Source organism: Rhinichthys klamathensis, unplaced genomic scaffold, assembly GCF_029890125.1.
Source record: "Rhinichthys klamathensis goyatoka isolate OS25496 unplaced genomic scaffold, OSU_Roscu_1.1 h1tg000228l_1, whole genome shotgun sequence".
NCBI lineage: Eukaryota > Metazoa > Chordata > Actinopteri > Cypriniformes > Leuciscidae > Rhinichthys > Rhinichthys klamathensis.
Genome location: NW_026606752.1, coordinates 2,141,996 through 2,155,421, shown reverse-complemented (window position 1 = coordinate 2,155,421; position 13,426 = coordinate 2,141,996). Strand labels below are relative to the sequence as shown.

The following is a 13,426-nucleotide window of genomic DNA, read 5'->3' as shown; positions in this document are numbered from 1 at the left end:
TGGCATTTTGGGGATACGGAAACAATACAGTTACCATGCAAATAGACACAATACTAACATGAACTGTTAATTAAAAATAAAAACTGCTCCTGATGAACAGATCTGAACATCATCTGCATGCAAATCCGTCCCAGTTTACACACGACATACCAGTTATGTAATTTATTGGTAATTGGGCTTTTTGGTAATTTCATGACTTACTAATTGACAGCATAGCTACGACTTTGCATGCTCGTAATGTCATTTGCGCGTGCAGTAGGCTATGTTTGCTTTTCTGAGGCGAGGCTAATTTTAACAAGTTACCAAAATAACGTTAGAATAATGACATAGCCTGACAACACCTGAACGAAGATACAAAAGACAACGCATTTTTCTAAGGGACACATTTCACTGCATGACAGAAGTGTAAACAGCTTTCACGCACGTCTTTTGTTTTGTTTTTCTTTGACTGCACACTCCGCGACCCACCAGTTCAGAAACACTGTTCAAGTGACGGAGTGGTACAATAGTGAATTCAGGTTGATTGAAACACTTTCCCCCAGTCCTACCACAAACATAATAAATAGCATATAAACAAAAAGACCAGTTTGTAAATCAATATAATACTAATTCATAATTCAATATAATATTTTAATTATTGCATATCAGCGATTTAAAGTAAACATACCGTATAGCTTATAATAATTAGGAGACAATGGAGACGGTTGGATTGTATCCTCCCCGACGCATGTCGCTCTGTCTCTATGGCAGCGGAAAGTGACGTCACCATATATATGGTGACGTCACGTGCAGCATGTGTGCAGCCACACACTATTGGCTGATCTCAACAACCAATCACATCGCGAATAAATCGTCTTTGCGTCACATAACATTCTAAATTCCTCGTCATGACGTCACAAGCAGAACTTCTGTATAAAAGCAGGTGAAACTCAGCCCCGTTCACACTACAAGCGACAAAGCGACACGATACCATTCATTTCGATGGGGAGCGGGCGATTTCCGGCGACACGCGCGACAGCGACCGTTGGCGACCGGTGGGGCGTGTCTGGCGACGCCACAAAGTTGAGATCTGTTTAACTTTATGCAAATGAAGAGCGACTTTCGGGAGCGACTATCAATAGGAGTGAAGTCAGTGGAGCGCATCACTCTTCAGTGCTGAGTCTGACCGAGGCAGTAAGTTGAACGAGAAAGTCATTTTAGCAGTCAGAAACTGTCCTATAATTTATGATATTTAATATTATGCATTTTATGTACTGATTCCATTTATATTTAGACTTTTCCTTCCAAAATATTTGTTTGTAGCGGCAAGAAAACGTATTTGTTGTCTAACATAGAGTAACATCCGTGAATGTCACTCACAAACATTACTAGGCAACCAGTAGTGGGAACGCCCTCCAGCGCTGCGCGGCACTGGCGACCTGCAGTCAGTGACAAAGTCGCTTGTAGAGTGCCTCTGAGTAGTACTCCCTTGTGCTCAAGAGAGTTGAGCTGCCTCCGAAAGCGCAAACTGTCTGACAGTGTGCTATTTCGGACGCATCTCAACTCTCTGACCATGAGTGAGTGCGTACTCAGAGAAGGTTTCACCAGAGTTTGAATTTGAACTTACTTCGCGTTTTATAGTAGGCTATGTATGAATGTGTGTAGTATAAATGTAATTCGGACGTTCTACATCCATCATGTTTCATACGTCATGTGACCTATACCAGCTTCAGTTGCGTCGCTTCACTTCCGTTAATCCTCTCCCGTGGCCTCATGGATGTAAAGTGTCCATGGGATGTGCTCTTCAGAATCTCGCTGGAAGAAGTAGGTCATCCGGGGACTTTTCGCCTACTGTTTTTCGAATACTGTATGTGTTCGGACATACTACTCTGTTGGCGTACTGTTTATCGCATACTATATAGTAGGCCTAGGGAATTATTCGATTTCCATCTTTTTCCACTACACGCTGGGAGTTGAAGAAAGATTTTGAAGGTTTAAAGGAAGAAAGCACCCGCACAGTGTCTAATGGCAGTGGTTTTCAGTCCTGGTCCTGGAACACTCAGTTCAGAGCTCTTTCTTAACCAGCTGGGACCATTAAAAACCACTGCCATAATATGGACACCTCCACTCACCACAGTGCCCGATGAAGCACCCGTTCTGAGAGACTGCTTCATATCTGCAGTGAAGACCAATAGCAGATCACCAGAAGACCGAGAAGAGTTTGCTCAGAGGGTGATGGAGGGTCTCTGTGTTGTGCTTTCTCACGGGATAGCTGTTTTGGACGGTGCTGGGTGGTGGTGGGAGGTGTCACTCCAAACCATATCTATGGGAATGACCCACGGCGTCAGGTGGTGTGGCGCCCTCACTCCCTCAGCGCCTTTGACCAGGTGAAGCACTCTTACTACAGCGAGACGCTGCTTTATATCTCTCACAGTCTCAGTAGTGAAGATCAATAGTGAAGGCTTCGCTAGGTGGGTGTCGGATGGGGTCCACTTCAGCTACTCGTGGTTGCCGACGCGAGTCCGGGAGGGAGGCAGGACACGCCCTTCCCTGGCTGTGGTGAGTTGGACGTGGGACAGAGACCTCTGGGGACCTAATGGGTAGAGCTGAAATTAGTTAGGTTTAGGGTTTGAAACCTCCACCCATTGGCTCTGCAGTGAACGCCACTCTGTGACAGGAGTGAAAAGGTGTGTTTGAGTGGAACTGGCGCTGCGCAGATCGTTCAGTGTGTGACATTAAAGTCCCTGTAAAGTCAAAATTAAGTATGTGTTTTGAGTTTGTCACACCACAGAAAAATGTGTTATTAGTCACCCAGCCAAATTTGAATGATAAAAAAAGCCAGCAAGTACATAAAATAAGCTATCAAAATCTTGAAAAAATGAGCAGTAATCTCTGCTCTCAAACGCTGGGGGCGTGTCCACTGGCTGCGCTGAAACCACGCCCACTCGCGGGAAAGCTGCAGTCGTCGACTCGCCTCACTCAACTCTACAGCCGGAATGGATGCACGCACTGCCGAACGGCGCGACGGGAGGATGAAGGCTGAGGCGGGAGTCGGTTCGGCCCCATTCACCAGTAACAGCGGATTATCAGTGAATCCCAGACAGTTATCTCCGACGAAAGTTTATAAAACTATCCAGTGTAAAATGATCACTTACAGAGGCGGGTTTTGGCGGTGATCCTCAGCTCTCCATCAAGGTGGCTCTTCACAAAATTAATCCACTTCTTGATGTAATCGTTTTTCGGAAATTTAAACAAGGACACCGATCTGTTTTGTACGTGATCCGGTGATCGCATCCAGGTAGTACGCATTTCCGTGACGAAGGCATAGCTAGTAGCTAGCAATCTGTAGGCTGTTACTAATAATAGTACTGACAGTAACTCGCGATTGAGCGGCAAACTGATGTGAATGTGCTCTATAATATTGTTAGGAGCGGCCAGCCTCAGTGGCCTCAGAGCGTCATCAAGTAGGGGCGTGTCCAGGAGCTCAAGGGCTCCAGTGCGTCATCGAGCCCTGTTTTAGCCCCGCCCAGAAAATCCGTAAAATATCAATGGTGAAAAACTGTTTAACGGTCTAACTCCACAATTCAGTACTTCACAGTTCACAGTCTTTGTAATATGTTTTAGCAATACATTTCTAACATTTATAATGTGTTTAGAATTTTTTTTTTAAATTGCCTTTACAGGGACTTTAAGAGCGATTCGAAAGCATTCGGAGCTGTTTGCTCTCTGTTCTCGAGGTACTTTGATGTCACACCGATCGTCTGCGCAGCGCCACTTCAAGCCAGACACATCTAAAGCCTTGTTTATACTTTCACCTGTTATAATTGATTGATAAATCATTAATGACAATAATTAATAATGACACCACCACAAGAAATTCCGTTAAAGCTGCCGTCGGCAACATTTTTCTGATCATATTCAGTGATATCGACACTATAATCCGACAGAACAACAAAAATAAAGAGAAAAAAACCCCGAGCTTCTAACTCCACCTGGAGCGTGTTATTTGTTTTGCAAAAATCCACAGCTCCAGGATCATCGGGTCCAATCAGCGCAGGGGGGTGTGAGATCTGACTGTCAATCACAGATCGGGCACACGCCACCCCTCGCGCACGTTACAATCACATGCACACGCCTGAAGTTCGCGCTGTAACGAAAAGTGATGGTGGATGTATCTCGCTTTCAAAACACTAACAAATCAAGTAAGCTAATTTAGAGTATAAATGACGTTAGCAATTCGCCTTTGGCTAAGCCCCGCCCCCCTTAGTTACTGTTGCTACGTCCGACAAACAAACTTCATCTGGGCTCTGGTATCACCATGGCTTATGCTGTGACAGCTCTTCCTGCTGAAATTTTATCAAACTTTTATAAAGCAGCAAATAAAGTGTCCGATAGAAGTAGGCAAAAGCGGCTGCAATATACGTTCGAAGGCTATATTCACGACATACAGGTGAAACGCAAGGAACAACAAGGCATCCAAATAGAGACAAAAGCATACCGGTCGCAGTCAAAAAATGAACCACCGCATATCCTACTAATCGAGATGGAGGCTGGGACTAACAATATCAAGGAGCAACACTGTTCATGCAAAGCTGGGTAGGTCTCTGTTCACTTCTATAATCGTTATTACAAAGCAAACGGACTACGCGAGTATAACGTTGTATTTATTAGCAGCGTGTGCTAGACGACACTTGTCAGGGTTTGACTTCGGTTTGGGAAGGGAAAAAAACGGACACCCCCTCCAACCTCTCTGGGAAACGCGTATCTGTGTTACAAATGCCCCAGGCACAACTTTTAACCATATTTTTGATAAAACTACGACGGTAATAGCCTGCCGAGACCAAAAATATGAGACGCCTGTGTTAAAGTCAATGGAGCGCTGTGAAAAAGTGTCGGACCTCTGTGGGAGCTCGTTCTTGGCTGCGCTGTGATTGGTCAATCTACATTCTAGGGCGTGGCTTAGCCAAAGGCGAATTGGAATCTATCGGTAGATTAGCCAGGGCAGCATACCTCCAAATACTCCATGGTGTTGATGGATGCTGATGAGACGGGCGCGTTCACAGATAACCTGGTGCACACGCACTGACGAGCACGAACTCGGTGGGAGGGTATCCGTTGATTGTGGGGGAGGGGCATGAGAGTTGTAAACATTCAAAATTTTGCCTAAGTCCACTCAATCTGCCAGACTTGCCGACTGCAGCTTTAAGATATATTTATCTGTTAGTTTTGTTGCTGAATGTAACTATGGCAACGTCTGCCACAACGGCAGCCTGTCGCGTAACATCTATAACACTTCACCGCACCGGCGAGAAGAATTAGGGTAGGCCATGGCTCTGGGGTAGGCTACACACATGACCTCGATGTTTATTTTAGGTTAGGGTTACCACCAATAACACACTGCTAAAGAATAGTGCAAAACCCAGTAATCCTTGAGGATATTACTTGTGACATTAGATTCAAATATATGGACGTGTTATAATTTCAATAAACATTTTAATTTAGTTTCGTGAACATTTTTATTAAACATGGACATTTATGTTAATGAAAAAAGCTTATTATGCTTTTGTAGACTCATTTTGTAAATATAAGCAACTAACTTAGACCATAGATAGACTGTAAAAAAAGATGTACGACGCCCCTTCGCCCTCTTCCATTGGTCAGAAGTGAAGCCGCCAGTATGACGTCATTTTTGCCGCGCGCCTTCGCCCTCGTGCTTAAAAAAATAATGTTTGGCCATCGGGGCCTCGGTGGTTGTTTTTTAAATAAAAAAAAACTTAATAACAACAACAAAAATTTTAACTACTACAAAAATAAAAACAACAAAAGTAATAACAACAGCAAAATTTAAATAACAACAACAAAATGTAAATAACAACAACAAAATTAATGGCAAAAAAAAAAACACCAATAATAAAAGTAATAATAGCAAAAACAATAACAACAGCAAACATAACAACAACTATTAGAAGTATGTTGTAATGAATGTTGGTGAATTGGTAACATCAGTGGAAAACCACAAACAGCTGTAAATGATTGAACTGCTGTAGGCTACCAGTTGAACATGTATGTGACAAATTAAGATTTTTTATATATGAGGAATTAATATTGACTGTTGATAACTATAGATTCTATGTAAACAATTTCTTATATAGGCATAAACTATAATGGGTTAAAAAAGAAGCTGAATTGAATAAAAATGATATTTAAAAGATATATAAGAAATCCATTGCTTGTTTTTATACACACCAATATCTGTTTAACTTATTAAAGTAACTTTTTATTTGACTGCTTGTTGTTTTCTGACTACTGGTAAATTGGGAAAAAAAAAAAAAGGAGACAATATCAAAAGTCAAATATCGAATGAATTTAGTTTAAATACTCTGCTCTTTCTACTAATGGAATAATTTATAGTTTTATTTATAGTAATTTAAGTTTATTCAGACTTGAAACTGAACCGATGACAGTGCTGCCATCTAGTGGAGACCAGTGAGCATAGCGTTTCATATCCATCTATACACACAAATAAATATTATTATTAGTCTTTTGCAATCAGTAAGATTCTGATCAAACAGGATACTGTTGGTTTAACAAATACCTACAAGTAATCATAATAGTTAAAAATCCAGACTAGTTTTTGTTCCATGCTTGAATCCTGAACAAAATTCCTACTAATATCCTTTATGATTGTTTTCAAATGATTATAGAAATTCCTTTAATTATATAATTCCTTTAGGATAACAAATAAAATGTTTTATTTGTTAAAATTTGAATGAATGTGTAAAATAAAATGTTTTTGGGTACAGTAATCGATCAGTGTTTTACACCATTTTAACCAGGTTTTGACTTTATGCACTTCACTTATTCCAAATTATTTTTTTTTAAAAGAACAAATATTCCATGAAGACTTAATACAAGGTCATGAAATCTGCACTGCTTGTCAACCCAACTACCCTTTAATAATTGTGATAAATCACCAGATTGTGAGCATGACATGCTGATGCCGAATGTGGAAGGAAAATGAAAAGAGGCCGTCATCAAAGTTTCATTGATACTTTTTTATTCAATCACATATAAAAGCTATCAAAATGAGCGCTCGGCACAACTTCACTTAAAACCGAAGCATTGTAAACAAAGAAGCATCCTGATGTTCACCACAAACCTCTCAAAGCGGCTACAAACGGACCAGTGCCGTGTGTGTGTGTGTCAAGCAGACGCGATTTCTCCGTCCCTGGCCTTGTCAAATGTTTGTGCAATCTTGAGCGCGGTGGTATTGAGCCCCACTGACTGCATGTTAGTGATGATGGTCACCACCACCCCCTGTGGAGGAGGCAGCGTCTGATTGGTGCGCTGCTCTCTGGGCAACACCAGCAGGACGCTACTCGCCCCCACAGCGCCCCCTGTGTGCGAGACGTAATGTCTGCGGCTGCGGCACTGCCCGTATTTCTGCCGTTTCTCCACGACCAGCCAGCCCTGGGCGTACAGTCCGTCTTTGTCCCACGATGCCTCTGTTTTGTCCACCGGTGCCCATATGGCTTTGGCTGTGTGGGGTCTGAAGAAGCCAGGAAGCAGCCCGTCTGTGTTCTTCGCTTCGGCCATCTGATAGCTGTAGAGCAGAGCGTTACCGAAGACTAGAAGGTCACTCACAGTGGACAGAAATCCACCTCCAGCCCATTTGTACGAATTGTCCACATAGGGGCAGTTCACAACACGGCGCCTTTTGTTGAAGTGGTAGAATCTGCAGAAAACAGGGAAGAATGTGATACAGGTCAGTGACTGATAAGAGGAAAAATCCTTTAGAAATCTGGTTTAAAATCCATGGTGCTATCATATGAAATCCAAATGTTGGTTTTATAATGATTTTGACTAATAATAACATCTAATAAAACCATCAATTAAAAAGTAACAACATATTTTCCTTACACCTTGAATACGTTTTCTCAAAAAAGATTTCAAAACATATTTAAATATAAAGATAAAATAAAGGAAAAACGTCATTTTTAATTACAATTATAATGGATAATTAATTCATAAATAGAAGTACATTTTTGGAAAGAATTTGTATCTATTTTTTATACAAAACAACATACAGAAAAAGACAAATTCTGTCTTTGGTTCACTGCAGATTTAAGGAGAAAATACTCAGCAATGGTGTGTGTTCAAATGAATTTGCACATGGTAGTTCTTAAAGCATATTAAAAACACCACATAGACATAAAACAACATTAAAAGCTTGATTTTCACCACAGCGGGACTTTAAGTAAAGGTGCGTTCACAGCATGTCGGAATTACTGTAATTACGAGGTTCCGACTCGTAAAAAGCGTTCATGTCCTCGCAGAACCTTTAATTACAACTTGTAAACTCCTGACAGCTGCAGATTCACATGTGTTTGAATTGTAATGTCTCTTTTACCTCGAGCGGTTGTATATGATTGGGTCGTTTTCGTCTGGTACAGTGTTAAGCATGCCCAGCTCACGAAACATCTGCATCATGTGGTCGAGGAAGCGCTGCCCTGCTGCTCTCTCCATCACGGCGCTCAGCAGAGTGAACGCGTGCGTGGAATACAGGAATGTAGAACCTACAGCGGTAGTGTAAGATAAAACAAGGTCAAAATACAACAACTGAAGTCAACATTGACTAAGTTTACATGTGCACCAGTAATGTGATGTAGTGTTATACAGCTGTTGGTGAATGTAGTTTCACCCAATCACAACAGACTGGGCCATCTGACCAATCAGAGCAGAGTAGACCAATCACAACAGACTGGGCTATCTGACCAATCAGAGCAGAGTAGACCAATCGCAACAGACTGGGCCATCTGACCAATCAGAGCAGAGTAGACCAATCGCAACAGACTGGGCCATCTGACCAATCAGAGCAGAGTAGACCAATCGCAACAGACTGGGCCATCTAACCAATCAGAGCAGAGTAGACCAATCACAACAGACTGGGCCATCTGACCAATCAGAGCAGAGTAGACCAATCGCAACAGACGGGGCCATCTGACCAATCAGAGCAGAGTAGACCAATCGCAACAGACTGGGCCATCTGACCAATCAGAGCAGAGTAGACCAATCGCAACAGACTGGGCCATCTGACCAATCACAGCAGAGTAGACCAATCGCAACAGACTGGGTCATCTGACCAATCAGAGCAGAGTAGACCAATCACAACAGACTGGGTCATCTGACCAATCAGAGCAGAGTAGACCAATCCAACAGACTGGGCCTTCTGACCAATCAGAGCAGAGTAGACCAATCCAACAGACTGGGCCATCTGACCAATCAGAGCAGAGTAGACCAATCGCAACAGACTGGGCCATCTGACCAATCAGAGCAGAGTAGACCAATCGCAACAGACTGGGCCATCTGACCAATCAGAGCAGAGTAGACCAATCCAACAGACTGGGCCATCTGACCAATCAGAGCAGAGTAGACCAATCGCAACAGACTGGGCCATCTGACCAATCAGAGCAGAGTAGACCAATCGCAACAGACTGGGCCATCTGACCAATCAGAGCAGAGTAGACCAATCCAACAGACTGGGCCATCTGACCAATCAGAGCAGAGTAGACCAATCACAACAGACTGGGCCATCTGACCAATCAGAGCAGAGTAGACCAATCGCAACAGACTGGGCCATCTGACCAATCAGAGCAGAGTAGACCAATCCAACAGACTGGGCCATCTGACCAATCAGAGCAGAGTAGACCAATCCAACAGACTGGGCCATCTGACCAATCAGAGCAGAGTAGGCTCCCAGAAAGGAGGGGTTTAGAGAGACTGAATCCTTTATTGAACCCTAAACCAGAGACTGAAAAAAGAGCTGATGCTGCAATGTATTATGAGAAAATTATAACAATAAGTGTTGTTTGACCTAGGATGCATGTAAACCTGTTGTAGTAGACCTTTAAAACAACACTAGGAACCTTTAAAATAACAATATGAGCACTTTAAAATCTTCATGCACCACATATTTTACTGCAATTATGTGCTCAATCACATCAATTTGATCGAAGAATTGCCTAAATCTCATTACAATCGCATTATGAGTGTGCATGTAAATGTAGTCAAGTCCACCGAAGACATTTTGAATTTGCTCAGTCAGGTTTGGAATGACATGAGATGCTATTCCTTTAAAAAGATGAAGGTTTCAATGCAAGATGCTCTAAAAATAAACCTATCATCATCTAAAGTCAGATCTTCAGGCATTTCAGGAGATGTCCAACACATTAACAGCGCTCTGTTCTGAGTTGGATGAAAACATACCGGGTTTAAAAATCAGAGGATCGTCTTTGAACAAGTCCAAAGCCTGGATGACGTTCTCAAAGTTGTCTTTGAGGTAATACTCCTCCTGCTCAAACTCCCTTTTCTTCTTTTTGCTTTTAGCGCCGCTGTCCTCCGCTTTGGGCTTCTCTTTGTTTTCAGCCGAGCCCTTCTCCTCTTTCTTCTCCGGGGGCTTCAGAAGGCGTTTCGCTTTCTCCTTGTCCTCTCTCACTTTTTTGCCATCTTTTTCATAATGACGGATGCCACTCAAGTGGGACAGGAGCATCCGAGGGGTTATCGTGACCTGGTTTCAGGACAAAGGGAAGAATGCTCAGCCAAAACCAAATTCATTTTTAATAAATGATTACGTACTCGCTGTATAGTCGAGCATACATTTACGTAAATATAATTAGTATTGAATTGCATGAATTATATTTTAAATAAATAAATGTGATTAAAAACCTCTTTTTAAATGGATGTGCTCACATTCTCTCCTTCGAATTGCTTGTGTGGGAACTCGGGGAGGTATTTTTGGACAGGGGCATCGAGATCGATCTTGCCCTCCTCCCAGAGTCTGGCGACGGCCGCTGCAGTCAGAGGTTTACTGATGCTGGCGATTCTCATCACCGTTTCCGGACCACAAGGCACTCTGTTCTCCAGATCTGCATAGCCAACGCCTCAGAGAGAACACACACAGCTAGGGTTCACTTTCAGAGCCACTGAAACACTCCTCGGTTTCTAAAGACATGGGAAACTTGTGGCCTTTGCATATGTATGTGCGTCTTTCTGTAAATCCCACTGTAGCGCAGATTACCCATGAGCCTTTTCAGGACCGTACCTAAATGTGCAGTGGAAGACTTCCTACCTTCACACCAAACATGGCTGCCGTCCACCGAGACTCCAATAACCATCCCAGGAGCGCCAACTTCATCCTGAAAAATTATAGACCATTCTGCACTATAAACTTTTTTCACACAAAAAACACTTAAAAACACAATTCAATAAAATAAAAGAACACCAATAGCTCAGATTTGCATATAAAACAGGACTACGCACTATCACCTTTAACATTTTGAAATTAATACTAATATATATATATATAATCCTTTTTTCACTTATAAAATGTGTTTAATAATATATGAAACATTCATTCAAATATATATAATTAATAACTATAGATACAAATATTAAATAAATACATTGCTTGTCAGTAGTAAAAGATCTTTTCTTCCATATTGCGACGTACATCTTAATTAATTAATTCGTTTTTTTATTATTTTGTTATTGTATATGCGGGATAAATGATTGGAGACGTCTGGCGTACGTTAAGCTAGAGATGTCTGTCTTTCACCAGAAGATGGAGTTATATTGACTTGATTTGATTAAAAATTACGAGGTAAAAAATAAAAAATGAATCATTTGCAATAAGATCAAAAATACGCATTTAGATAGATTTAAATGAATATTATTTGACTTCAAATGAATATTTTTAATACATTATACTCATACTAGTAATAAATAGAAAATTTTCAGTAATAAAATATTATTTAATAACATATTTAATCATAAACATATATATGTAAATATCAAAATATTCTGTTTTTATTAGTGCCGACAAATCGATTAATCGCAAATGATTGATTAATAAGTATTAATTATTATTAATCTAACATAAAAGTTTGTAAATATTATAGTGCACACACACACACACACACACACACGAATAAATATATACACAAACTTTTATATTAGATGCGATGAATCGATTTGACGGCACTACTTTTCATATAATATAAATATTATATCATCAATATTACAGATTTTGAAATAAATAAACCTTAATAATAAATACAAATATATACCAAAGTATCGCAGAACTTGTTGACAATGAAATGTTATCCGGCTAGTTCAACCAACTAAAAACTATGATGAAAAATAAAAGACATGGTATGCTACGAGTAGTAAATTTAGTGTGGTCGTGATACCTGTACCTTTATCCGCCGCAGAAGGTCTCTGCTGGTCTCTATAGCAGCCGTGTACTGTGAGACTGTCTTCTGTGCGTTACATTCACAGTGTTCAGAGGCAGAATCACGATATTTCAGGCCCAGAGCCAGAACAAAGCCCGTCCCGATGCCGAACAGCCACAAGGCCGTGTGTCGGTTGCTGTAGGGGGGGATGACTGGTCTTCTGGGTGTCGAAATGAATCTCTTCATCAGCTGATCTCTGAACTTCACTCTGGGTGTCAACAAAGACACAAAGGGCTCGGATTTCTGAGCACTGCATTTACATTTTGTGCATATGAGACCCCGTGATAAACACAGTAACCGAGACATGACTGTTTTACGAATAATAATAATAATATATGTAGAAAAAGGAAAAATGTTTGTAGGAAGAAAACAGCAAAGAGTTCCCGTTTGAACTCTACAAAAGCGACAGAAAGACTGACTACCGCACTATTTTACAGAATAAAAGTCCATGACTTTTGTTTAACATGAAAGTATACTGTAATCAAATAGATTTTTTTGGAATACTTTATATTATATTTAAAATTAACATATTTTAATTTACATGGAATAATAATTTAATATTTATATCTAATGTTTGTAATAAATGTAAAATCAATTTAATTATGTATTGCGCATTGAAAAACTCACGATCTTAAAAAAAATAATCTAAAGACAAATGCCTAAAAATTTGAACTTTATTTTAGTTAAATATAAATTTCACAAGTCTGTGAGCATGTGAATTTCTTTTTGTTTTAAATCCACCGGATTTTAAAAACCTTTTTCATAAAAAATAAGCTACTGATCTCCACTTTTTACATTTTTGTTTAGAAAAGTTTGAACAAAGTCCTGTCTTTGGTTTAAATGAACAGGTAAGGAATAAGGTATTCAACATCCATGAGACGTGAAAGGTATTTTAATTTGAAAACTGTAGAGGCTTTGAAAACCAACGGCTGATTGGCTCATATATCAGTTGTGGCTATGACGTTGGCCAATCAGATGTGCGAATTCTGTTCTGACAGCAGGCCCAGCCTTAGCTGCTGTCAACAACAACAACAACAACGGAGCTCAATTTGGCTGTTTTGGCGTGAGCAGCTGCTACTTGGACAGTTGCAGGACAATATTAATAAATATGTCACATAACACAGCCTATAGGCAGTTTAGTGAACTATAGATCGTTG

The 13,426-nt window shown here is 40.7% G+C and overlaps 1 protein-coding gene across 1 annotated transcript; it reads right to left on the bottom strand.

Annotated features, from left to right (window-relative positions):
• Window positions 1–7,101: 7,101 nt before the first annotated feature.
• On the bottom strand, window positions 7,102–12,683 carry lactb (lactamase, beta). The gene is made up of 6 exons (XM_056264972.1): window positions 12,234–12,683; window positions 11,108–11,174; window positions 10,729–10,919; window positions 10,246–10,546; window positions 8,390–8,555; window positions 7,102–7,714 (listed from the first exon to the last, which is right to left on the bottom strand). The coding sequence occupies exons 1-6, from the start codon at window positions 12,573–12,575 to the stop codon at window positions 7,183–7,185; spliced, it is 1,599 nt and encodes a 532-aa protein (XP_056120947.1). The 5' UTR covers window positions 12,576–12,683; the 3' UTR covers window positions 7,102–7,182.
• Between the last annotated feature and the right edge of the window lie 743 nt (window positions 12,684–13,426).

Excerpts from the sequence above, each read along its gene's own strand:
- lactb (XM_056264972.1), bottom strand. The coding sequence starts at position 12,575 with ATGTCTCGGTTACTGTGTTTATCACGGGGTCTCATATGCACAAAATGT. Across the intron at positions 8,556-10,245 it reads TCCTCTGATTTTTAAACCCG|GTTCTACATTCCTGTATTCC; the intron begins GTATGTTTTCAT and ends CTACCGCTGTAG. Across the intron at positions 7,715-8,389 it reads ATCATATACAACCGCTCGAG|ATTCTACCACTTCAACAAAA; the intron begins GTAAAAGAGACA and ends TGTTTTCTGCAG.